The 27,146-nt window shown below is 37.2% G+C and overlaps 3 protein-coding genes across 4 annotated transcripts; all 3 read left to right on the top strand.

Annotated features, from left to right (window-relative positions):
* The first annotated feature begins 1,768 nt into the window (after positions 1–1,768).
* Positions 1,769–4,186, top strand: LOC127443868 (lecithin retinol acyltransferase-like). 2 transcript variants are annotated; one of them, XM_051702862.1, is made up of 3 exons: positions 1,769–2,320; positions 3,487–3,651; positions 4,073–4,186. In XM_051702862.1, exons 1-2 carry the CDS (start codon positions 1,793–1,795, stop codon positions 3,637–3,639), a joined length of 681 nt encoding a protein of 226 aa, XP_051558822.1. In that variant the 5' UTR covers positions 1,769–1,792; the 3' UTR covers positions 3,640–3,651; positions 4,073–4,186. The 2 variants fall into 2 exon arrangements, with proteins under 2 accessions (XP_051558822.1, XP_051558821.1); XM_051702861.1 differs by lacking the exon at positions 4,073–4,186 and having other exon boundaries at positions 3,487–3,852.
* Positions 4,024–7,518, top strand: LOC127443869 (lecithin retinol acyltransferase-like). The gene is made up of 2 exons (XM_051702863.1): positions 4,024–5,222; positions 7,085–7,518. The coding sequence occupies exons 1-2, from the start codon at positions 4,713–4,715 to the stop codon at positions 7,238–7,240; spliced, it is 666 nt and encodes a 221-aa protein (XP_051558823.1). The 5' UTR covers positions 4,024–4,712; the 3' UTR covers positions 7,241–7,518.
* A 1,410-nt stretch (positions 7,519–8,928) lies between these two features.
* rbm46 (RNA binding motif protein 46) lies at positions 8,929–26,683 on the top strand. The gene is made up of 5 exons (XM_051702857.1): positions 8,929–9,073; positions 12,352–12,689; positions 12,943–13,072; positions 22,840–23,634; positions 26,097–26,683. The coding sequence occupies exons 1-5, from the start codon at positions 8,929–8,931 to the stop codon at positions 26,288–26,290; spliced, it is 1,602 nt and encodes a 533-aa protein (XP_051558817.1). The 3' UTR covers positions 26,291–26,683.
* Positions 26,684–27,146: the final 463 nt, after the last annotated feature.

The raw sequence follows: 27,146 nt of genomic DNA, 5'->3' as shown, positions 1-27,146 counted from the left end.
AAGTGCTGACATCCACTATGTCTACACGTCCCGCAAACAGGTCTATTGGTAAAAGGAGCTCTTGTTTGGTGCGGTCTGGTTGAATGTATTGAGGACTGTAATTATTGCCATATGGCATGAACCAGCTCTCAACTTCAAACCACCGACAGCCAAACTCACTGCTCTCACTTTTTCCACTTATCCGTCTGGCCTCCACTTACCTACATCAGAGAAAGTCCAGACACTGGGAGAACGCAGAGACCTTTAGTTCAACGCGTTTATTTTTCATTTTCGAGCAATAGCGAAAACAATAAATTAACAATAGTTATTTGTTGAAGGAAATAGGCTACCAGTGCTTGCAAGACAGCAAAAAAAAAAAAAAAAAAAGTGTTAAAGTCTTAGGGAAGCTTTTAGATTTTGATTTTGCATTAATGTGCATTGAGCCGCTTTACTGTTACCACGACTCTCAGCGTGCATCTTGTGGTATGTCGCGTTATTTATTTTATTATATATTTGTTTATTTACACTGCAGTTATAGATGCTTAAATAGATTTAAGAAAGAAAAGACCAATCACAATTCAGTATGCAAATAAATGGAAGAAAGATGACCAATCGCAATTCGCTCTGCAAATAAAACAATGACAAGATCGCAAGGGTATTTTGAATGACTCACAATCTCCTTGGGAGATTTTAAATTTAAATTTAAAAATTAGGCTACTTTCAAATAAATAAAATAATAATAATAATAATAATAATTTTACAAAAATATACCTTACCAGAGATTATTTAGCAGAGACATGCCACTTCTATTAAAATGCATGGGAGAAATTGGAACGCTCAACCAAGGAGCTCTGAGCGCTCAATGGTCAACAGATGTAGAAAGGAAGTCCCACCTCACAGTTAAAAGAGCCTTTTAGATAAAGACATCACCTGTCAATCAACACTAGAACACATGCTCATTAGCTATACAAGCCTGGAAAATTTTGTTTTTTAGCGTAACATTAGGTTAAGTATCACAATTTATGATTCCAGTATTGTCAGATTTTATTGCTGATTTGAAATATGTTATTTGATTGTTGACACCATTTTTGTGATTTTGGTCTTTCTCCATTCAAGTAGGTAGGAGCTGCACTGACGTGACAGGAAATAAACTCCCAAGAGCTTTCCAAAGATGGCCGACGGTGGACCGACATGCCGCAAAGACCTTGACCTAACCCAGCAAACACAGAATGTTCACCTAACATTAGTTTATGGTTCCCGTTTGGTAATTTTTTTGGGGGGGGGGACCAATTCCTAATGTCCAGGGAACATTCTTTTTAGTTTTTAAACCAAAGGCCGATGTTCCCAGATCGTTTTGGGAACCAGACAAATTTGTTAGCTATGAAGGCGGAAATTCACTACAAACTAGCAAAGTAGCCTTTGAATGGTGTAGGCTAGGCTACTTCAAGCATTCAAGTGGAATTATGCAGATAATTGTGGGGAAGAAGAATAGGCTAAAAGAAAAGGAATTTATACACTAAAGCTTTGCAAATACTGAATGCACAGTAGCCAATATCAAACCCATTTGTTTTGATTGTATTCTCTTGCCTAGATTTCTGACCTTTTGGCTAGTTTCACCATAATTTTCAGCTTCAGTTATGTCAGTGGCGTTGAATGCAGTCTTTAACCAGTGTTTTCACTGATACTTTTGCATCTAGCTCGCAGAGCATCAATAGTGGCCAATAGTCTTTTCTATAACGCCGTGATGTCATAGTGAGCCTCTACCCCTACAATAAAATGAAGTGGTGAGGTGTAGCCTAAGCAGCACTGCAAAATGTTAGATTCCCTTGCTTTACTGTTGGAGAAAACCTTCTTGCTTGCACATTTTAACTTTTTCACCACAACTCCATCTAAACAAGCAATATGTACAAAGCGTCGAGAGGAGAGCACTGATTTCCAGCGCGGGGATCTCTTGGAAGTTCCTCGCACATTGTTCACTCATTTTGGCATATATCTAGGTGACAACAAAGTCGCGCACCTTATGCCCGATATACTCCCGGTGTTGACAAGCAACACATCTCACATTCAGAAAGTAGTGACGAATACGAGATTGCTCCTCGGTGTGATTTACAAGTATGCAACCATACGCGTGGACACGGTGGAAGATTTCGCTTACGGATCGGCTATTTTCTTGAATACGATGGATACTACACTGAGAAAACAGCCGCTGGCTGCTGAAGAGGTGGCCAGAAGAGCTGAAAAACTTATCGGCAAAATTCCATACAGTCTTTTATGGAATAACTGCGAACATTTCGTCACGTACTGCCGTTACGGGACCGCGGTCAGCCTGCAGACAGACAAGGTAAAGCGCGTTTTGCTTTCATCAGCACGTTTTTTTTTCTTTTGAATGGATGAGTAGACACCCACATCCACTCCAAATACATTTTTCCTTTTCATAATACGCTCGGTTAACCAAGAGGAAAGCTAGTTTTATAGACTTAGACTACCTACTTATCAGATAAAAAGATCTCTGTTTACCTTATGAGGATTACCCAATACCATAACAACTTTAGTAAGATTAATAGGCCTATAAAATACCCTACAGATGAAATTTGTTCAATGCCGACCAGAAGTTCTACTTTATTATAACTTTCATCAATAAGTAGCCTAATTTAACTAATATGACGAAAACGTACAAAAATTAACATATGAGTATGTAGGCTATATTAAAATGTATTAAAGTTTTAGAATAGCCTATTTTTTACTATTTGATGTTTATGTGTTGAACTATGTGACCTGCTCCATCATTTTGAGTCACTTTGTCCCACAAACACATTTTATATGGACTGAAGTAAAATGACAACATTTAAAGTACTAGCCTATATTAGCCAACATTTAAAGGATTAGATATCGACAATGGTTCGGAGTGGAAACAAGTATGCATACATCTTTAGTAAACCTATAAAGACCTTCTTTCTAGTACAAAATGTGTTTCTGTGTCAAAGTGACTCAAAATGATGGATTCGTGCACATATATTGGCCATTTTGCAATGAGGTGTGTTAATGTAGGCCTAATAATGAAAGTTATGATAAAGTTTTACTAAAGTAAAGTGTTGCTAAACGTTAATGTTGGAACCTCCCTACATTTTTTTTTTTTTTTTTTTTTTTTTTTAAAGGGTTGCATTTAGTGAGGGGCCCAGTCTTTGACTATGCTGAATTTTGCCACAAATTCTCAGTGTTCCCCTATTCACCTCTCTTTAATTCCTTGCTGCCATCTCTGCTTGCAACGTACTTCAAGTCATTTGGCTGACTGAGAGCTTTTCGGAAGAAAAAAAATATCTGGGTCATTTTCCGTGCAAAAAAAAAAAAAAAAAAAAGGAACAACAGCTTCTTTCAGTGGCAAGTGGGTTCGTGGAGATATGCGCCCAGAAAAACATAGCAGCGCCGCAGTTTCAGGCGAATTACAAATTGGTTTTTGGATTTAGTGCCCTGAAACTCACCTATGTTCCCATCTCTTTCCCTCAACAGTTCTGCGAAAGTTTAAAATGTGTTATCCGGGACCAGAGGAGTGTACTTCTAACCACTGTCATCGGAATGCTTTCCATGTTTTTTCTTGGAATAGCGCCGTACACCGCACTTCCAACCTTTATCATTCCTTTCATGTTGTGGATGGCTGGATAAGAGACACTTCAGGTCTAACCCCATGAACTATAAGCATTTATTTAATAAATCAAAAGTTTGTATGTTTCCTGTTTTATCCTAAAATTTCCCTGCGGCATTAACTGTCTTTGACGGTCGCGCTTTGTTTGTCTGTGTTGCGCTATTGTTAATTAATCTCTTAATTTTATTAATTCCTAGACAATTTTATATAAGCTTACATTTATTCGAATTTTTCTAAAAGCAAATTGTACAATGTTAACAAGTTAATATATAGCCATTTAAATGGATTATTTTTCAAATGCCCCATTTGCGTAATTACAGCATAATATTCAATGAATATAAATCCTCCTTAATTTCACAAGTTTTTTGAAAGCATGAACTTAGTGAAATCTATTAGAAATAATCATTTATAAAGACTAACAATTGGCATCTACATTGCATTTTTTGTTTACAGAAGCTTTCTTACCGAAACGTCTGAAGTGCACAGATTGTTTTTGAGGAGAAGAAGAAAAAGAAAGTCGAGTAAAAACTCTTTGAGTGACAGAACACATTTCTAGTAAGATTTTTTTGGGGGGGATACAAGTAAACTACTCATTTAGTCTATTAAAAAAGTGTGCATTTTAAACGATTGAAACAATTGTTCACTTACAATTAAACTTTTCTAATTTCTGGTTTATTTTCTTTTGAATGTACAAGCAGGTTTATAAGTTCTATAGAATAGAATGAAACGTTCATTTGAGCAACAGACATGTCCAAATTTGGGCGAAATTTTTAGGAATTATAACTTCACTGCTGCAACACCTATGCTCTTTATTATACAATGTCGTTAAAAAATTGCTTCACCTTGCTTTAGTACAGAAATGGCAAATATTAGGCAATTTCATCCACTCTAGACAAAGGGTGAGAAAGCCTAAAGAGTTATTGGGTAACTATGCATTGTTTGTTTCATTAGGCATGTGATGTACTTATTGTTGAGATTTTTCTGAAAATAGCCATGGATTTGTAATCCTCAAGCCCCTCCCCAGTCTGCCTCCAGTGGGATAAAACTTGCAGGTGCCAAGCCTTCTAGAAGTCCACCACATTTTCTGCTCAGGATGTTCCCCTTACAGTTCCTCAGCTTGTTTTTTATATCTGTGATCACCGACTATGAAGAAGAAAAAAAGAAGAAGAAAGTAATTCTATATGACACTTCAATGTTTAAAAGAGGAGATTTGCTTGAGGTCCCTCGAACCCTCTTCACACATTTTGGAATCTATCTGGGGAACAACCGTGTGGCTCACTTCATCCCTGATATCTTGCCGGTCTTTACTACGGACAAGAAGGCCCTTGAGAAGATGGTGACTAACAACCGTCTGATTTTGGGTGTGCTAACAAAACAAGCAAGTGTACGAGTGGACTCAGTGGAGGACTTTGCATATGGAGCAGAGATTCTGGTCAATAACATGGACAAGGTGTGCAGTCGGCCACCGTTCAACGGTGATGAAGTGGCTAGGCGAGCTGAGAAGCTCTTGGGCCCTGTGAATTACAGTCTGCTGTGGTACAACTGTGAACATTATGTCATGTACTGCAGATATGGAACCAGCATGAGTTTTCAGGCCTACCAGGTGAGATTTTTCCTATCAAAAGTCATTGGAGAAGTAACGCTGTCCAAAATGACTCTGAAGAGGTTGTGTGTTTCTTTGCACCCCAATGAGTTTCTTGAAAAATTAAACAGAGGTGCCCTGTACCATTTTTAAATCATATAACATATACAACTTTTCTATCCAGTACCACATTTAATTTTGTTTTAAGTTGCTTTGGTGAGAAAACATCTGCTAAGAACATATTTATGAATGTAATACCATGCCAATATAAACTAAACTATGTAAACTAAGAGAAATAAGTAATATCTAATTCTTTATCCACTTTGTATCAGTCAGCGAGTGAGGACAGTTCTGCAGACACATCACAATTGCTATTTACCTGAAACTTCTAAAATTAGAATAAAAATATAATAACCACTTGCACTGTAATGCTGACAATCAGGCTACTTCAGCAGCAGAACTATGTGGGTTAAGTATGTGTGGCAACAGCAGTAATTCCATTTCAAATGGGATTACACACACACATAAATCAAGTTAAGAAATGTACTTCCGTTAAGAAACAGAAATCACATTTATATAAAGCATCACAGGGGAATAATTGTGCAGTGTAGAGATAAAAATGAAAAGGAAAAACTGAAAGTCATGAAATATTAAATTATATGTGTTAAACTCATTCATGAGTTGAACTCATTCAGGAAACGGTATATGTGAAATGTTTAAGCCTTCCCAAACCTTCAAATCACAAAAGTTTAAATTCACAAACTTGAAACAGACAAGTAGCTATCAAACAATGTAAATGTATTCAGTTTATCATTTGAAATAAAAATTGAACTATTTGAGCATTGAGTGTAGAGATGATTTTTTGGGGGTTGTTAAAATAATGTTTTGATTCTGTTGCTTGCATGCATGACAAACCAAACCACTCAAACAATAAAAAAAAAAAAAAAAGTGGTGGTGGTGGAAGTCTGTTTTTGCCACAAAAATCTTAAACATAGACTCATTAAAGGACAAATGTTTTATTTATTGTTTACCACAGAATATACAGACCAAATGATCTGTTTTCCATTAAATCAAAAATTAGCCATTGAAATCATGAAATCTGTGGAAATAGTGTCTTCATAGTTGGGAAATTACAGCAATGCGTCACCAAAATAGGCACATTACCACCACCTAGTGTTCAGAGATACTTCAATTCTCAAGAATTGTATGATCTATCCTTAAAGGGATAGTTCACCCAAAAAGGAAAATTCTCTAATCGTTTACTCACCCTCATGCCATTCCAGATGTGTATGACTTTCTTTCTTCTGCTGAACACAAACAAAGATTTTTATAAATATTTCAGCTCTGTAGGTCCATACAAAGCAAGTGAATGGTGACCAGACCTTTCAAGCAATATGATAGGTGTGGGTGAGAAACAAATCAATATGTAAATACTTTTATAATTAAATAATTTACTATAAATCTCCACTTTCACATTCTTTCACATTTTGAAAGTGAAAGTGGAAATTTATGGTAAAAAAAAGAAAAAAGAGGACTTAAATATTGATATGTTTCTCACCCACACCTATCATATTGCTTCTGAAGATATGGATTTAACCACTGGAGTTTGGAGCTTCAAAGTTCTGGCCACCATTCACTTGCATTGTATGGACCAGCAGAGCTGAGATATTCTTCTAAAATCTTCGTTTGTGTTCTGCAGAAGAAAGAAAGTCATACACATCTGGGATGGCATGAGGGTGAGTAAATGATGAGAGAATTTTGGGTGAACTAGCCCTTTAACTGACTTTCTTATTTTCAGATTTTTAAATTCTTAGAAAGATCCTGCTGAATGCAAAGGCAAAATTAAAGGCATGCAATATTCTTTCTTTCTTTTTTTTTTCTAGTTCTGCAAAGCAGTGCGCAAGATTGTATGCAGCAAGACCAGTTCTCTCCTAAGCCTACTGCTGTGCTTGTTCATGATGTTTTATCTGGAAGCTCTGTCCATCTTTGGAATTTTACCTACGGTTATCATCCCCTCGACAATTTGGATGGCATCCTGAATCTCTACGACAAACCATATCAACACCGCTGTGGTGAAATGTCTGCGGGCTAATGGATATCACCATTCACTGTGCATTATTTAGTGCTTCTTCATTCTCCATCATGTATGAGGCACCTTTATAACATACACAGATTTTAGGCAATGGGCAATGAAGACTTTTGATTAATCCCATGTAAGGATGTGATCTTCCTGTTAAGTGCTATCATGTCGAGATATGTATAATTTATTTTCTTACTGTATTTTGTGACTTATAATAACGGCATATTAGCAATATTAAAGACATTTTTTATATAATTTGTGTTTTGTCTGTAAAAAAGTGTCGACAGACAGACAGACAGATAGATAGATAGATAGATAGTTAGATAGACAGATAGAAAGATAGATAGATAATACTCCACAACAACATGGTACCCCAAGGTACTTCAAAGAATACCATGGACTATAGTTATACCATAGAATACCATAAAAAATAGAACATTTTTTTTTTTTTTTTACCTTTTTTTATTAATTGTAATGTATCATTATTAATACATTTTTTTTTAAATTTTTAAATAATTTAATTTAATTTAGCTCTTAAATCCTATGACTGCAGGTTGAACGGTTTCAGGGTTTGCTCTCTCTGGCAGCTCATTGGTTGATGCTCGATCGTCAGATAATCGACAGTCAACAGAATCGAGCCATCGAGTGTCACAGAAAGTTATACGCAAATCTCACGATTAAGTGAGATTAAATCTCACGAGCGTCGGTTTCATCAATACAATTTTCATACCAAATTTAAGGTAATTTTTCACGAATAGCTGACAGACGCGAAAAACACATACTTTGTGTACCGAGAATTTATCTAAGTAGAATATTCATTCTCAACTTTTCGTTTTAGGTGGTATCGTTATAAATATTTTATTATATAATATCTACTTGACTCCAAAAATCTGTTTTGGTCGACTTTACAGATTCCCTGTCATCTAAAATGTCTGGCTGTCCTGTAGCAATGAAACACGAACTTTTCTACCTAAAAAAAAAAAAAAAATAGTCTAAGATTAAAACATTGTATTATTGCTTTCATTTATAAATGTACATTATATAGGACCGTACACTTAGTTAATTACTAGCTAATAAATAACATTTCAGTAGTTATGATGCTAATTGTGTTTGCTAGCAGAGGGAAGCTTCATTCATGCGCGCCACATAAACAAGCTTTCCAGTACACATTTCATTGATCGAGAGGAATAGACAAATCAGTGTTGTTTAAAATGTTTTGTAATGACATTGTGAAGTGCCCCTCCTAGTAGGCTTCTCTACAGAAATGCAGGTGCATAATTTGAAGTTACATTAATATAAAGGCCTCAGCTGACATACAGTTAAAGGGAAAGTTCACAGCATAAACATATTTTAAAATTCTGTCATTATTTTCTCACCCTCATGTTGTTCCAAACCCGTATGACTTTCTTTTTTCAGTGGAACACAAAAGGACTCACCATTCACTTTCATTGTATGATTAAAAAAAAAGTTGCTTTGTGACTGAGGCTGTCAGTCCCAAACATTCTGCCTTTTGAGTTTTCATTTTGGGGTTTACTATCCCTTTAACTATAATACGTTTAAGAGACTATGGCATGTGTAATGTATAAACTGAGGAAGGAGTTTTTTTTTTTTTTTTTTTTTTTTTTTTGTAGTGTTTTTGAAGTGGTCATGGATGAAGGCAGTACCAGTCAGCCCTCTGAAAACAGTAAGATAGACAGCTCTAAAGAAGCTGCTCTTTTGGCCCTGATGGACAGGACAGGCTACAGCATGGTTCAGGAAAACGGACAGAGAAAATTTGGTGGTCCACCTCCAGGTAATGGTTAAGGCCTCAAAGGTCTTATTGCACATTTATAAGAAAGCCACATTACATCACACTAGCTAGATTATGTGTTGCCTGTGAGGAAGCTTATATTACCATAAGTACATTAAAGTCAACACAAAATCAGAATTTACCATTTACTATCTTAAAGGAATAGTTCACCCAAAAATGAAAATTCTCTCATCATTTTCTCACGCTCATACAATCCCAGATTTGTATGACTTTCTTTCTTTTGCAGAACACGAACAAAGATTTTTGGAAAAAACAATCTCAGCTCTGAAGGTCCACATAATGCAAATGAATGGTGACCAAAACTGTGAAGCCCCCTAAAACAAATAAAGGCAGCATAAAAGTAATCCACATGCTTCCAGTAGTTTAATCCATGTCTTATTAAGCGATCTAATAGATTTTGAGTGAGAACAGACCAAAATATAACAAGAATTTCACTGTACATTGTGCCATTGAAGTCTTTAGGCATGATCATGATTTCAAGCTAGATTAAACTTCCTAGTGTTTGACACATGCGCAGAGTAATTGATGAGGCTAGGAAGTGTAATCGAGCCAGAATTTATGATCGCCTAGGAGCAGGGTCTGACTAAATGAACTTTTTAGCCCACCAGCCAAGGTGGCTGGTGGATGAAAACATTTACCAGCTAGTTAGATTTCTTACCGGTCATTTTTATTATTTAAAAAAAAATAAATAAAAAACGTCGCTTTTACAGACATGAGAGACAAAGAAACAATACTGTAAGCATGTTAAAAAGTGAACTGCTTTTTTAAAGAATTGTATTGTTTAATTATTTATGAAATATTTAATTGCCAGGTAGTCCATTTAGAATTATTTTTCAGATTATTCACTTATTACAACAAAACTAAATTTTTATTTTAAACTACATGTTGTCATATGAACGACCAGTAAGTAACTCTCATGAGTCTCATGAGCCTTAAGTACAAATAACACAGTAACAGATCTTGGTTTATTTGGAGAGTCGATTAATTCAGTCAGCTCTAACTGATTCATAAGTCTTTTTGATTCACTAAAAAGAGCCAGCTTGTAGATTTACTGCTAACTAGGGATGTCCTCATACTATTTTTTATTTTTTTTGAATGAGTAACAATACTTCCTTTTTAGTACTCGTCGATACTGATACATGTTTTTTGTCTTATTTTTTTTCTGAAATCCAACAGTTTATTTCAATGTTATCATCAAAATTCTAAGTAAGTTAAATTTAAATAAAACTTTAATCAAATGAAAATAGAACAATTAATTTTCAACATAATACTGTGTTATTTTTATCAAATGAGGTGGTGTTATTCAGAACCTCACAGCACAATCCAAAATACAACATTTGCAAAAGAGAAACGAGCAGCTTTTGATTATGATTTGAGCAAAGTGCGTGCATGGAAATTTTGTTGAGCCCGTCGGAACATAAAATTACATAATGTGAAGGGATTGTCCATATTTTGAATTCAAGAGTACTATAAGATTACAGGCTTGTTAATGTCACCAGTTATGTTGTATTTAGCCAGATATTCCAATCAATTTCTTCTAATAATCACAGATACAGTATGTGCTCATGTTTAATATTTCCTGCATAATTAATCAGCACAGTATACATTTTCTAATATGTCAGTTACACGTGACAGCAGTGTGTAAATGCTGTAGACACACCCTACAGAAATTTTCACCTCCGGAAAAGCCGGTCGCTGCACGATTTAAAGTTATTATTAAAATGCAAATTTCTGCTATTGAATTAAATAAATATATAGGCTGTATGAAGTGAATTAGCACTCTGCAAACAGAGCGTGTGAGTTTGATTCAAGGAGCTCGTAAGAGCAGCCGGCTTCAACACAACACTGGCTCCACACATACAAGTACATGAGCGCGGTATCCCTACTGCTAACTGGGACTAGCTAATGAGAGCTGTTCCATGTAAAGACCTGCAACCTTACTGACTGAAGACCTACAGAACCCCCTTGATGACAAAACTGGAACATATTACAAGCTGACACAAACTGACAAAAAAGCACCCGCCAAAGTGGCGTATGACACCGCACAAATTCACCAGCCAATTAGAAAACGTACCCGCTGTTACACATGGGACATTTGCCCTAGCAGTCACTAGAGGTCCGTAAGACATTTGGTTTGAAATTCTGTGTATTCCTGGTCTTATCATGTGATATCCTGTTTTCCCTCTTGTTCATGTGTCTTGTTCTCATTGGTTTATTGTCTTGTTAACTTGTTATCAGTTCTGTTCTGTTATTGGTTCCTATTTAGTAGTCTTGTTGTCTTGTTATTAGTTTAGTCTTGTCATTGGTTGTCTTTGCCAGGTGTTTCCCTTGTCAGTGTATTTAAGCCCTCTTGTTTGCATTAGTTCCTTGTTGAGTGTTGTTGGTTGTAACTCTGTTTCCTTGTCAAGTCTATCCAGTTCTTAGTCAAGTCTAGTCATTTATGTCTGTTTTGTTCCATTACCAGCACTGTAAATAAACTGCACTCGGGTTCACACTTCAGCTACTTCGACTCCATCTGTTCCTGTTTTCAGTCAAGCCTGCCAGAATGTTACACCTGCATTTGGCGCTTGGCGGGTGTTAATTTCGGACCCTACCTAGGAGACTGCAGATGTCAATTTATTGTGAAAAAAGATTACAGTATATTTTGGTCTGTTCTCACCCAAAACCAATTGAATCACTTCTGAAGATATGGATTAATCACTGGAGTCTTATGGATTAATTTTGTACTGCCTTTATATGCTTATTGAAGCTTCAAAGTTTTGGTCACCATTCACTTGCATTGTGTGGCCCTACTGAGCTGAGATGTTCTCCTAAATATATTTGTTTGTGTTCTGCAGAAGAAAGAACATCATATACATCTGGGATGTCATGAGGGTGAGTAAATGACGAATCAGTGCTCAGTCCTGCTCTAAAACAACATTACTTTTCCGCTGACGTCCTTGACCGTACAAAAGTAAAATGGGTTGCGAATGCTGTTTCATGTTGAGTTTAAAATTAGATTGATTTATAGCTATTTGACTGATAAGTATTTGTAAGTAGTCTAAATGTTTAGATTGCACCACTCTCCATTAAATAATTCACATTTAATTTCATTATCATATACTTTTGTCCTTTTCTCCCTAAATAGTTGGTTTAAAATAATACCATCAAAAGATTAAGACTGAAAAGCTATAATACAAACCTTTCGAGCATGATATTTTTAGTTGCATCAGATAGGGATAGTGGTGTTAATGATAATGCAGTAACGTTAATAATCTCAGGTTGGGAGGGACCCCCTCCTCCAAGGGGTTGTGAGGTGTTTGTGGGCAAGATCCCAAGAGACATGTATGAAGATGACCTGGTACCTGTCTTTGAGCGGGCCGGTCTCATCTACGAGTTTCGTCTGATGATGGAGTTCAGTGGGGAGAACCGCGGTTATGCCTTTGTCATGTACACCACCCGTGAAGCAGCTCAGCGGGCCATCCAGCTCCTTGACAACTATGAAATCTGCTCAGGAAAGTTCATAGGAGTGTGTGTGAGTCTAGACAACTGCCGCCTTTTTATCGGCTCCATCCCCAAAGACAAGAAAAAGGAGGAGATCCAAGAAGAGATGATGAAGGCCAGTATATGACACGACTGCACACATAATGATAGAACTGTACAGAAAAAATCTATAAGTCTGCCATTTTAGTTGTGTGAAATGTTCTCTAGTACCACTCAGTGGACAAAAACTTGTAAAAGCATCTTTTGAATCTTGTTCAAAACAAGCATTTTATGGAACGCAAATTGACTTAAATAAATTAATTATGAAATAATGAAGCATGCCAGTTATGATCTAATGTCAGGTCTTCTTACTGCAATGTTAAATCTAGGTGACTGAAGGGGTGGTGGATGTAATAGTGTACCCCAGTGCAGTGGACAGGACAAAGAACCGTGGCTTTGCTTTTGTTGAGTTTGAATCCCACAAGGCAGCTGCCATGGCTCGTAGGAAACTCATACCAGGTACAAAAGCATGGTGGAGATATACAGTACATTAAAGACATTTTCAACAATTTAATACTTTCAGAGTACACCTTTACATCAAACCAGTGAACCTTGCTGTTAGACCATGTAACATAAGATGCTCCCCCCATGCCATTTTTGCAGTATTTCACACCGCATGACGCTTATCTGCAATTTTTTGTCTTGCGTATGCTTTTTCGATTCAGAATCATTTGGGAAAGAATTACAATGCTTGATCAATCAAATTTTTTCACACACACACACACACACACACGTTGGTGCAGCTATCATTATGAGGACTCTCCATAGACATAATGATTTTTATACTGTACAAACTATAGAGTCTATCCTCTAACCCTACCCCTAAACCTAACCCTCACAAAAAACTTTCTGCATTTTTACATTTTCAATAAAACATAATTTAGTATGATTTTTAAGCAATTTGAATTATGGGAACACTAGAAATGTCCTCATAAACCACATTTATAGCATAATACCCTTGTAATTACCAGTTTGTAACCTAAAAAAAGTCCTCGTAAACCACTTAAACCTGCCCACACACACACACACAGATATATACATATATATATATATATATATATATATATATATATATATATATATATATATATATATATATATATATACACACACACTGGCAGCCAAAAGTTTGGAATAATGAACAGATTTGACTGTTTCGGAAGGAAATTGGTACTTTAATTCACCAAAGTGGCATTCAACTGATCACAAAGTATAGTCAGGACATTACTGATGTAAAAAACAGCACCATCACTATTTGAAAGAAGTCATTTTTGATCAAATCTAGACAGGCCCCATTTCCAGCAGCCATCACTCCAGAGTCCTCTGTCACTGCCAGTGCCCATCACCACAGAGGCCGTTTCCCTGTCACTGCCAGTGCCCACGGAGGCCATTGAGTAATCATGAAAAATTGCTAATTTGGTACTAGAAAATCACTTGCCATTATATCAAACACAGCTGAAAGCTATTTGGTTCATTAAATTAATCTTTACATTGTCTTTGTGTCTGTTTTTGAGTTGCCACAGTATGCAACAGACTGGCATGTCTAAAGGTCAATATTAGGTCAAAAATGGCAAAAAAAAGAAATGGCTTTCTCTAGAAACTCATCAGTCAATCATTGTTTTGAGGAATGAAGGCTATACAATGCTTGAAATTGCCAAAAAACTGAAGAATGCTTACAAAGGTGTACACTAAAGTCTTCAAAGACAAAGGACAACTGGCTCTAACAAGGACAGAAAGAGATGTGGAAGGCCAGATGTACAACTAGATAAGAGGATAAGTACATCAGAGTCTCTAGGTAGTCCTCAGCTGACAGCTTCATTGAATTCTACCCATTCAACAGTAAAGACAAGACTCAGGGGTGCAGGGAAGAATTGCAAATAAATGGGAAGAATTGCAAAGAAAAAGCCACTTTTGAAACAGAAAAACAAAAAGAAAAGGTTAGAGTGGGCAAAGAAACACAGACATTGGACAGCAGATAACTGGAAAAGAGTGTTATGGATCTTAACTCCATTGAGCTTTTGTGGGATCAGCTAGACTATAAGGTGCGTGAGAAGTGCCCGACAAGACAGCCACATCTATGGCAAGTGATACAGGAAGCGTGGGGTGAATTGTCACCTGAGTATCTGGACAAACTGACAGCTGGTATACCAAGGATCTACAAAGCTGTCTTTGCTGCACATGGAGGATTTTTTGATGAGAAGTCTTTAAAGTAGTTTAAGAAGTTCTGATTTTTTTTTTTTCAAATTGTAATAGTAATTGTTCACGTTATTAATGTCCTGACTATACACTGTGATCAGTTGTATGCCACTTTGGTGAATAAAAGTACCAATTTCTTTCCATAAGAACAAAATCTGTACATTATTCCAAACTTTTGGCTGCCAGTGTATAAATGTGAAATATATATATATATATATATATATATATATACACAGTACTGTGCAAAAGTTTTAGGCACTTGTGAAAAATGTTGCATAGTGAGGATGTCTTCAAAAATAATGACATAAATAGTTTTCATTTATCACCTAATGTCATACAACGTCCAGTAAACATAAAAACGCTAAATCAATATTCAGTGTGACCACCTTTGCCTTTAAAACAGTACCAATTCTCCTAGGTACACCTGGACACAGTTTTACTTGGTTGTTGGCAGATAGGATGTTCCAAGCTTCTTGGAGAATTCGCCACAGTTCTTCTATCTATTCTGGCTGTCTCAATTGCTTCTGTCTCTATATGTAATCTCAGACAGATGTGACATCTGTTGCAGGGCTCCCTGTTCTTCTATTCTAATCTTTTCTATTTGCAAAAGTAATGTTTGGGAGTCTAACATTTATATTTCCTATTGACACACTTAAGCTGAAGATATAAATAACCATCTTAAGACAAATGCTTTTGTGAAACATCTTATGTGCCTAAGACTTTTGCACAGTACTGTATATATATATATATATATATATATATATATATATATATATATATATATATATATACACATATAGTATATAAATGCTGTCAGTCAATTACATTTTTTAATTGCGATTAATCGCATAATTTTTTTTGTAGTTAATCGCGATTATTCGCAGATTTTGAAAGTGTTGAAATTTGACACTATATATATATATATATATATATATATATATATATATATATATATATATATATATATATATATATATACTTATTTTTTTGTCAAAATGTATTTATTTCCAAGTGTCGTGTATTCCCTGTTTTTGTCTAGACTTTTATGTTGAAATTCTTGTTTAGTTCCCCATTCCTGTGTTAGTTTTGAAGTCTTTTGAAGTTTTATTTCATGATTGGTTCTCCCTGATTGTTTCCCCAGGTGTTCCTCGTTCCCTGATTGTTTCCCCAGGTGTTTTCCCTTGTGTATTTAAGCCCTTGTTTCCCCTGGTTAGTTTGTCAGTCTTCACATGTGTTGTCATGTTCTGTGCCTGGTTCCCTGTGTTTTGTTTCGTTTTATTCTGAGTACTTTGTTAATCTTTTGTTTAATTAAAAGCTGCATTTAGATCCTCATTCCTTGCCTGCCTCGTCACAGCCACACCCGAGTCTGCTCCACGCAATGTCACAGCCACGCCCGAGTCTGCTCCACGTCTTGTCACAGCCAAGTCTGAGTCTGCTCCACGCCATGTCACAGCCAAGCCTTCCGTGACTCCTTGCTCCAAGCCTCCCGCGGCCCCTGTCTCGAAGCCTTCCATGGCCCCAGTCTCCAAGTTGAATGATCTGCCACTGATGTCGGTGTGAGTTCCATGAAGACCCTACCTCACAAATTGGCAGCGCCCACGCCTGCCACGGCCAACGAGCCAGCGCCCACGCCTACCACGGCCAATGAGCTGGAAGCCTCGTCCATCCCAGAGTCAGTGTTGCCAGTCTCGTCCATCCCAGAGCCAGCATTGCCAACTTTGGCCATGAGGAGGAGGAGGAGAAGAAAGGCTTCTGTTCCCAAGTCTCATCCTGTGTACACAACCACGGAGGTTGTTTCCCAGTCTCTGCCAATGTTCACGACCACAGAGGTCATTCCAGAGTCTCTGCCCATGCCCACGACCACGGAGGTCATTCCCGAGTCTCCGCCCATGCCCACAACCACAGAGGTCGTTCCCAAGTCTTTTCCCGTGTATACGTCCACGGAGATCGTTTCCAAGTCTCTGCCCATGTTCAAGACCACTGAGGTCGTTCCCGAGTCTCTTCCCATGTTCGCGACCATGGAGGTAATTTCCCAGTCATCCAGGACTCTTTGTCTCGAGCTTCCCATGGCCCCGCCTTCCACAGCTTCACCCCTCGAGCCTCTCCTGGCTCCGCTTGCCTTCGTCGAGCCTCTCTTGGATCCGTTTGCCTTCGAGTCTTCCACGGCTCCGCCCGCTCGTCCAGAGACTCCTCCTCCAGCGGTTCCGTCCGCCTTACCAGAGACTCCTCTTACAGCAGCTCCACCGCCTGACCCAGTCCCTGTCCTGCGGCTGCCTCCCAGGCCTCCTGACCCTGTCTCGGCCCTGCGGCCGCCTCTCAGACCTTCTGACCCTGTCTCGGCCCTGCGGCCACCTACCAGGATTCTTGACCCAGTCCCCACCTTGAGGTCATCTCCTTGGTCTCCAGGCAGTCCGCCTGATCTGCTCTGGTTTCCTTGGTCTCCTGGCCTTCTGCCTGATCTGCTCTGGTTTCCTGGCTGTCCATCTGATCTGCTCTGGTCTCCTTGGTCTCCTGGACATCCGCCTGATCTGCTCTGGTCTCCTGGCCGTCCGCCTGATCTGCTCTGGTCTCCTTAGTCTCCTGGCTATCTGCTAATGTTGTATATAGGCCTATACAAAAACCAAGTAAATAATCAATAATATAGCCTTTGCCAAATGTAAAAAAATAAAAACAAAAAAAATATCTCCACTAAAACTGCAGTACATTCTGGCCACTTATTTGAAGTTTTATCAGGTATTGTCCTTTAGTGATATATTATCAAAATTCATCATATTTCAGGTGTTGGAGCAATTCACCACTGCTGATCAATAACTTTAAATTCAGTCTGACATGCTATAAATATTTATTTTAATCATATGAAACTGTATTTTGCATTTTTTAAAATTAAAAATACATTTCTGTCCTTATGACAATGGGATTACTTAACTGTTTTTTAGCCTATAATTGTGATAAACTCATCACATGAGCCAATCTCCGTCTCCATTTTAAACTGCACTTGTCACAAACACTTAAATACAAATCGACCCGATTTCATGTTGAACTTGTAATAATGGACACGTCGGGATTAGGCTTGCTCCGATACCAAAAATTTGGCTTTGGTACGATACCAGCCCTGGTACCTTGGTATCGATACTATAATCAACAAATAAAAAGTCTCAGATTTGTGATGAAATTACACAGAAAATGACAATTAAAAGAACTACAGATATAAATTATGCGTTTTCCGTTAATATTTTTCTGGATTAAATGTTATGATCAAATGGTGTTCAATTAAATTGATACATATATTTTTAATCAAATAAAAATATAATAATTGTTTTTTTGTTTTTTTAAAAAAAATTAAAATTTTATTTTTGGTAAAATAAAATGCTGCACAACAGAGCTTCACAGTATTATTGAAAACATTAATGAAAAAAATCTGATTACCTGTGGCACAAGGCTGCTTGTGTTTGTGATATTGCTTACAGATAATAATAATAATACAACCATTTAATGAGTATTATTGCTACTTTTTGAATAATACATTTTTATACTGTAGTTATATTTTTCTGTCTTCACTTCAGTTTCACATCCATTTGAACAGAGCTTTCCTGTTAGCGGGACTTTTATTTTGACAGACCTTTGAGTTCTTCCTGTTTTTACGGGTTAGTTATATGAAGCTTCCCATTAATGCTGGGATACTCCCTTCGCAACTCTCGAACTGAAATCTCCGAGCTGCACCCGAGGAGTTCATTAAAGTATTAACAGCCGTTTATACTCTAAACACACTGCATGAAAATTAAGCACCAGCAGTGTGTGTTGCATTTGTGTGAGTGTGTGCACATGCGTGCGCCCGTGTGTGGGAATCATATGACAGAGCAGAGCGGCACCTCTTGTTCATTGTGTAGCATGCAGCGCATGTGACTGTATGTTGTTTAATTAAATTACGTCTATCTGCTGTTTAACGATCACATTTGGCCATATCCAGAGGTTTTTTATTTCATCTAAAATTTGTCACATCTCATATCATTTTGCTAATGACAGCATACTGTAATATGATACTGAAATTAGCAACAAGATTATATCATACTGTTTAAATATTTTTTGGTATTGCGATACTTCGGTAGTACCTGTAAACCATGCAACCCTAGTCGGGATTTTGTTAGAATATTTGTATGTATTAACAGAGGCAGAGCTATATGGCTTCATAATAGATTCACGAGTGAACATGACACATTTAGAGCATGCGCACAGAGTAGGGTATATTTGAGAGCGCGCGTCCAGTTTTGTCAGAGAGCGAAGGAAATTCACATGCGAGCGGAGAGATTCGCGCTCACGCAACCGGTACATGGATGCGCTCTCACATGCAAGTTGTGCTATCAACATTAACACTATCATAACGCCATAGAGCTACGGTCTGTTAAGCTTGAATATGGTCTGTAAAGCTATCATTTTTTTCATTTTTTTTTCACAATAAATGTTTTAGGTGTTTATTTACCTTTTGATTAGTGTTGTCAAAAGTACTGGTACTTTGGTACTAAAATAAAAAAGGTGTAATGATACCAGTGATTCTACAGTACCGGTAGTACCGAGCACATACTGAGCATTGCTCCTTTTACACTGAAATGCACAACTAATCAAATAAAATTGTGATATGTCCTAGTGTGATAATTAAACCACGAAATGCTGCAATCTTAGTCTATATGAGCTGCATGAGCGTTAAATGAATGTGTGAAGCAGACCGCTCATACACTGGAAACTCCACAGACTATGAGAATCATTCGCGTTGTATGAGAGATGACAGAGCAGAGCACTAATCCACACTGAAGAGTTATTTTTAAATTATTAATATAACTGAATCACAGCATTTGCACTTTAAAGATCACACTGAGCATGTAGCGAACTGTTTATCTGGATAGTATAGTAAAATATAATCCTCACTGTAGAAATAATAATAATACTAATAATAATTCTAATAATAATAATAAATAATGATTAATGAGTAATGATTGTAATAATAATACAAATTAAGCAATAAATCACAAGGAAGAGTGCTTTTTGTGCTGGATAATAGTTTGTTAAAAAAAATGCAATGGAATGTTGATAAGTAATTGTTCTATTGTTTTACTTATTAAAAGTTTAAGGAAAATGTTTTGATTAGACACCATTTTGAAAATGAAATGAAATTAAACTTTAAAACATGGAATTCTGGAAAGATAATAAAAAAGAAACATGCATATCTTTTAACTTATTTACATTGAAATGTAACTTTCAATAGGCTAAAGGAGTGTTTTCAATAGCACATTATCATGTTAGCAAAGTTTTTTCTGTGGTATCGAAATTGGTATCGAGAACCTTGAAATTTCACTGGTATCGGTACCGACTACTAAAATTTTGGTACCGTGACAACACTACTTTTGATTTTACTTGGTGAGTTTTTCACCATTCTCTGCTCCTCCCCTGACATGCTCTGGCAACCCCTTGGGGAGGCACACCTCCCAGTTTGAAAACCGTGGCATTAAATGTTTCCCAAAGTCTAAGTGGGAGTTTGACTAATTGAAAGAACTAGTCCCCACATAGGTTGTGTATTCGCTGCAATGCGCATTAAATCTCTTAAACTTTCATCATCCACAATATTAATCTGCCGCTAGACTGTGGCTATCCGCTTTCCTACAGCAGTCGTGAAGCTGCATTCATGATTCGCGTCAGGAGGGCTACGCCAGCGTCAAGCACCGCGTTGAACTCACCATGCGCCTTACATAGGCTGAAAAATTTCTATCACAAGTCCCATCTGGGTTTGTTTTGTACATCAAATAATGCTAAGAGCTCATATTCCATCATTTTATCATTGACAGGGAAACGCTGTCAGAGATTTTTTTATTTACTGAGATAAGAACCTCTATTGTAGAAGAGAGCGTAACAGTCAACTAGCGTGTTACGACACTACCACCCATAGAATGTCTATGGGAACGCTGCTATTTTATGCTAAGCTTGTAGGCTCAGCTTGGTAGAAGGGCACTGGTGCTGTTGTGTGTCTGTTTGTGGCTTGTGCGTCAGTGGAATGACTTCAGGGGACACATTACAAAGGTTCTGCCCTTCACACCGTTTATGCTGTATTAATGGTAAATGTGTTAATCGCGATTAAGAAAAATGAAGGTGTTTTTTTAATCAATCGCATGCGTTTACATGTTAATTCTGACAGCCCTAATTATTATTAGGATTTTGGTTGAACAATAAACTTAATTGCCTGATGAAGACCCAAGGGTTCGAAACTTTGTTTTTCTATTAAATTACATGGGAGCAACTACAGCAGTGTGCCGTTCTCTCGTTTTATGATTTTTGTCCCTTTTTTGATCGTGCACCTGCCTTAATGTTTGGATGTGCGCATAATACTTCTATTCTTTTTGAACAATAAACTACATCTGGGATTGTATTCATTTTGGACTCTGTCTTTGCCCACCCTAATAATTATATATATGTATTTTTTTAATTCTATAAATCAATTTGTAAAACTATCGGCTGATTAATCGGTTATTGGCCTTTCCCACCACCTTATTTATTGGTATCGGCAAAATCAACTATCGATCGACCTCTAATCGGGCAAGTGAACTACTCACCTTTTGGCTAAACTCACCTTTTACAAGAAAGCTGTTGAGCAGGGGTTGGTATGCTGTAGTGTGTGCTCTCCGCTTAAATTTTGCACTCTTAAAGGCATCTCCACTTAAAAGGGCACCCTTAGATTTGTGAACGAAAGGAGCAGCCCCCGTTCTGTGCACGTCAGTGGTGAAAGTAATACCTGATAAGGAGCAACGCAGGATGTGAAGGAGTGGAGAGACCCATGTTCCGATCTATGGGTCTCTCTAACCCCGTCAAACAAACACTATTGTGTCAGTTGTGGAGGGTAGAGTCACATGGGGGAAACTCCTTGTGGTTGCGATTAGTGGTTCTTGCTCTCAATGGGACGCGTGGTAAGTTGTGCATGGATCGCAGAGAGGAGTTTCCACAGTGTCATGCACAACGAGCCACGTGATAAGATGCACGGATTGACTGTTTTAGAAGCAGAGGCAACTGAAACTTGTCCTCCATCACCTGGATTGAGGTGAGTAACCGCGCCACCATGAGGACCTACTAAGTAATGGGAATTGGGCATTCCAAATTGGGAGAAAAGGGGATAAAAAAAAAAGAAAAGAAAATACTGTCAACAGACGAAAGTGCTTCCTCATTTAATAACGAAGTTATCTTATTTGCATTTAATTGCCTGAACCCACACTTCGCTTCGTGAACACTTCGTAACACTTCTATGAAATATGAGGTATTCCTAAAAATGATATTTCTTATTCCGAGTGTTGACAAACACTCATTATAACTGAACACAGATTAAATGCAGGAACTGCTAATTCATAGAGTAGAGTGCTTTAAAAAATACACAGCATATAAACATCTTTTATATAATTTTTTCATTTAAGCAGTGTTGCAGAGTATGTGTGAAAAAAGAAAAATAGCTCAAAACTTAAAACATTCCTTCATTTTTATAGTGACTTGGACATAGAAAGACGGCATCAAAGAAAATATGAATACAAATTTGTTTTTTCAATAAACAGTTATTGTCATATATTTCTTAAGCACCAAACACTGTGTTGATGTTAAAAAAAAATGTAATTGCAAATTTTTATTTATTTATTTATTTATATAATTTTTTTGCTGGGTCTCAGGAGGATATTTCAAGTCTTTTAAAGCCATATAATCGCTCTGTGTGAGGAACAGACTGACAGTTTGATTATTCGCTGAAAATCTTCCCCTTTGCCGTTGCTCACAAATCCCATTTGTGCACATTCAAATATGGTACATAAGGATGTTTTTCACCTGGATTGATGTCAGGTAAGTCATCTTGTAATAAATTGTCATTGAGACTGGTGTGATACTATTATTTACTTACCCTGTATGGACATATTTATAACTGATTATGACCAGCTGAAAAAGTAAGGGATGTGTAACTATCGGTAAAGCACTGTTTACATGGAGCATATAACCTACTGTAATATATGTTCCAGGAACGTTTCAGTTGTGGGGTAACACCATCCAGGTTGACTGGGCAGAACCAGAAAAGGAATTAGATGAGGAAACCATGCAGCGAGTGCGGGTCCTCTATGTGCGTAACCTTATGCTGTGCACCACAGAGGAGACACTTCACTCTGAGTTCTCACGCCTAAAGCTTGGCTCTGTTGAACGTGTTAAGAAGCTGACAGACTATGCCTTCATTCATTTCTATAACCGTGAGGATGCCTTAACCGCACTTGAATCCATGAATGGGAAAGTAATTGATGGTTCACCCATTGAGGTGACTCTTGCCAAGCCTGTCAGCAAAGATACCAACAGACGATCTGGACCACGGAGCAGCTATAATGGAACTGCATCAGGCGGAAACTATGGTGATTCCAACCTCTTGTTCCACAGTAAAGATGACCTGTCTGTTGGGTTGAGAACTGGAGCGATAGGTGATGGGATAGCTGCACATCACCTCAGCCTGCCACCTCACTATGCCGTGGACTCAGATCGCTGTGTCTATCCATTCCTGCCAGGATCCACTCTGATCCCAGTCAGCCTGAGCTACCTGAAGCCCAGCCAGCTGTACTCAGCTGTATCATTGCTGGATTACTACTGCCACAAGAATGACTGGTCTCTGCCAGAGTATCACCTCTATTCCCTAGTAGGACAAGATGGAAAAACACTGCTTATCTATAAAGTGGTCATCGGCAGCACCAGGAGCAGCTACATGCCTGACAAAGTCTGCACTATACTGGAGGATGCCAAGGAGCTTGCTGCACAGAATACACTCTGGAACCTGGGTTAGTTTCTAATACAGTCCTTAAAGGGGTCATAGCATACATTTTTAGGGATATACCGATATGAAAATGTATGGCCGATTTCAATAACAGTGATAACAAAAACTATAGGCCTATAACGATACCGATATTTTGTCATCAGATCACTGTTTTAATTAGGAATGCTAAAATGCAAGGAGGTACAAAAGCTTTTTCACTGTTTTTCACTATCAATAAATAATTTACATTTAACATGTATCTGTTGAACAGGTGACAGGCCAAAATTTTAAAGAGAGCCAAAGTTAAAGATAAATACAAAATAGAAAGATACAAAAAAAGAACTAAATATGATAACATGATGATATGAAAAAAGATTATTTTGGACTTCTAAAGCCTTTTAAAGTTTAGTAATCGCACAAAGCCATATTGCAATTTCAATCTTAATTCAATCAATCATGCAGTATTAATAGAAATCATACCGATATCTCAGAAGTCAAAGTCTGCTGGCTTCAAAGCGTTTTAATGGTTTTCCTCATCATGTACAGTGCTCCCCTATATGCATTCTGCATCTGCGCACCACCACTGCTAAATTTTGTGTGCCAATGCTGAGATTTCACAAGGTTCGTTAATATTCTTTATGCAAAGTAACGCTAGGCCCAGTCATCTGTGCACTTTTTACACTGCACGCTGTTGAATGGGGCTGGTACTATGAAACAAAAGGGATCCCACCACACTGACACACACGCACGTAATCACAGTGACGTCACCGTATATCAGTCCAATGTGAGCGTGTCCTGCAACGGAAAGCAGGATACCCGCAGGGTCTGAATATCAGCATGGGATTGCATGTATTGCGCACAAATGTAATAATTCCCACATGTTCCACGTTCAGAATGCGGGGAATTACTGCACACTTTTATTCACTTTAACATGTAGCTGCAAATTGGTAAACCAATCCATACAGATGAACAAATCAATAATCTTGTTTTGTATCAAACTGTAATTTCACAATCTGTGCGAGTAAATAAGCTCTTCTGCATCCCTCTCTCATGCAGCTCACTGAACGCTTGTTTAGTTTTGCGTAAGCGCACACAGAAAGAAAGTCACAAGTAAGTTTGTCGCATATTTACTGAACTTAAGATTCAACGTGCGAATGGCATTGTGCCACGTCTCTTTAAGCGAGCAATGCGATAAAACTATCGATCCTGTTTATAATCAACAAAGAAAAGCTGTCAATATTGCATGCGCGCAACTTCTGAGCGATCTAGCTTTCATATCGCCGCGTTTTAATATCGCTCCCTCATATCATATTACTGAACCTTTTACAAGAAAGGCAGACACAGCAAAAATGCTTTGTGTAAACTGCTACCAGAACTACTCTGGGTGAAGAGAACCTACTGGAGGGAGAAGAGAAACAATTAAACACGTGTTACATCTGTCATCTCCATCTATTTGGACTCCATCTGACCTGTACAGGTATTTTCTCTGCCCTGAGAATCAGTCAGTTTTAAATAGTATGTAAAAATATGCATAAATAATAATAATATAGTAATATAAATACCATGGAAGAGAAAAATCCATACAGGCTTGGGGTGAGTAGTGACAGAAATTGACATTCCTTTCATTTATGCTATTTCTCCACCGACGTGTAAATACGGGTCCAGTGTTATTAACAAGTGTGTTACTAATTAATTTACAATGATTTTAATTTGGTAAATAATTGGCCCATCATTTTTATCACCCTAAGGTCCACTGATAATTGAAGTCAAGGTTTCTTGCAAAAGCAGTTGCAGTGTAGTTTTTCATGACTTTTTTCCTCCCTGCTTCTGACCCTTGAACGGGCCTTTTTTGCTGCTGTTCTATGCTAAACACTTATTGCTGATCCTTGAAAACAAGGTTCCCAATCTTTTTTGTTGGCTGAACCCTATGACCTAAACTATTTACTTGAAATACCCCCTGCAATTTTTTGTATCCTATCAATAAGTATAGTTTTTTTTCTCACAAAATCACGACATATTTAATCATTTTGAGAAGATCTTGTGTTTTATTTTAAGTATTTTAAATTGCTTTATGTTTTAAAAATTACACATTTTTACTACGTTTAATTTTGCATTGGTATTTTCAGCACAATCTCACCTGCAGTTCCATCACAAACCTCTAGGGGGAAACCTGCTTTAAAGTATAGTTCACACAAAAATGAAAATTACATCATTATTTACTCACCCTGATGTAGGTTCAAGCCCATATGGCTTTCTTTCATCCGTGGAACATAAAAGGCGATATTTCCCTGCTTTGTCAAGTTCTGGTTGTCAAGTTCCAAAAAGGACAAAGGAGAAAGTTTGCATAGCATATCAAATTCATATACTCTATAATAAAAGATCAAGTGACATTTTTATGATATGACCCCTAGAAATAAGACTATGTACATTTTTAAGCAATGAACCGTGCCACTTGTAATAATCATTTTGTGTTTTTATACATAACAGATTGCTCAATCAGTTGCCCTGGCTCTCCGGTGAATCTCTCTCCTCCTGCCCCTTCTGGCTCCAGCTTCCTGTCCTTTGGCTGTAGGTCTGTGCCTTACCCGGCATATCCCATAGCCTCCATCTCACCTCCTCTACCCATCTCATGCTCCTCTGCCCAGAGACTTTTTATCCCCAACCAGTCATCTTTTCTATAGACAAGCCATCCAATGCTTGATAAGTTTTTTTATGTCACTGAGTATCATTTCTATGTTCATATCAGTTATGTTTTATAGTTTGACAGTATTTTTTTTAGAGCTGGTTAAATAGAATGGCTAGCAGTATAATGTATTTAGTGGCAGGTGTTTTATTAATTTACATGATATAGCATACAAGTGACAGTTTTTACCCTAGGTTGTTGTTTGTTTACCTGACTATTGTAAGTAGTCTCTTTGGATGTTTATTTCCATCTAAGTTAGATAAATAGTGATGCTTTCTCCTCAAGAATTATAAGTTAATTACTAGAATTAGAAACACAGTGTTATGCTAAGATAAAAACAAAAGATACTAACTGTTTATGTATTGAGGTTATATAACAAGGTGACTCTTAATACAGACTCTATTAATAAAAGAACAGATGTGTCTTTCCAATACTGAGATGGTATGTGTGGGTATGTAATGTTAAATTTTCGGATTTATGTTAAATGTCCCTGGCAGATTAAATTTATTTCATTTAGTAATTTATTTTTGCATGCAATAAGGAATAAGGAATTTATTAAGTACAGGATAAGGATATTTTTGATAATGTTATAATGCACAAACAATATAACCATCTAGTCAAACATGCAACTACATTCAGTTATGTGTATGTTAAGACATTTTGAGTGAATTGCACATTAAATGTTTTTAATGGCTAAGATATAGAAAACAAGCAAAGTGAATATCCAAATTCTACAATACAATACAACTTAATTAAACAAGAAAAAGACTGATAAAAATAGCCAAGTTTGATATGAGTACATAAATACTGTATCTGAAAATTACAAGATATCAACAAAGTATAAATTATCAAGA

The sequence above is a fragment of the Myxocyprinus asiaticus genome, chromosome 7 (genome assembly GCF_019703515.2).
Source record: "Myxocyprinus asiaticus isolate MX2 ecotype Aquarium Trade chromosome 7, UBuf_Myxa_2, whole genome shotgun sequence".
Classification (NCBI taxonomy): Eukaryota; Metazoa; Chordata; class Actinopteri; order Cypriniformes; family Catostomidae; genus Myxocyprinus; species Myxocyprinus asiaticus.
The sequence above is the reverse complement of the archived record's forward strand: the minus strand, read 5'-3'. Positions and strand labels throughout refer to the sequence as shown.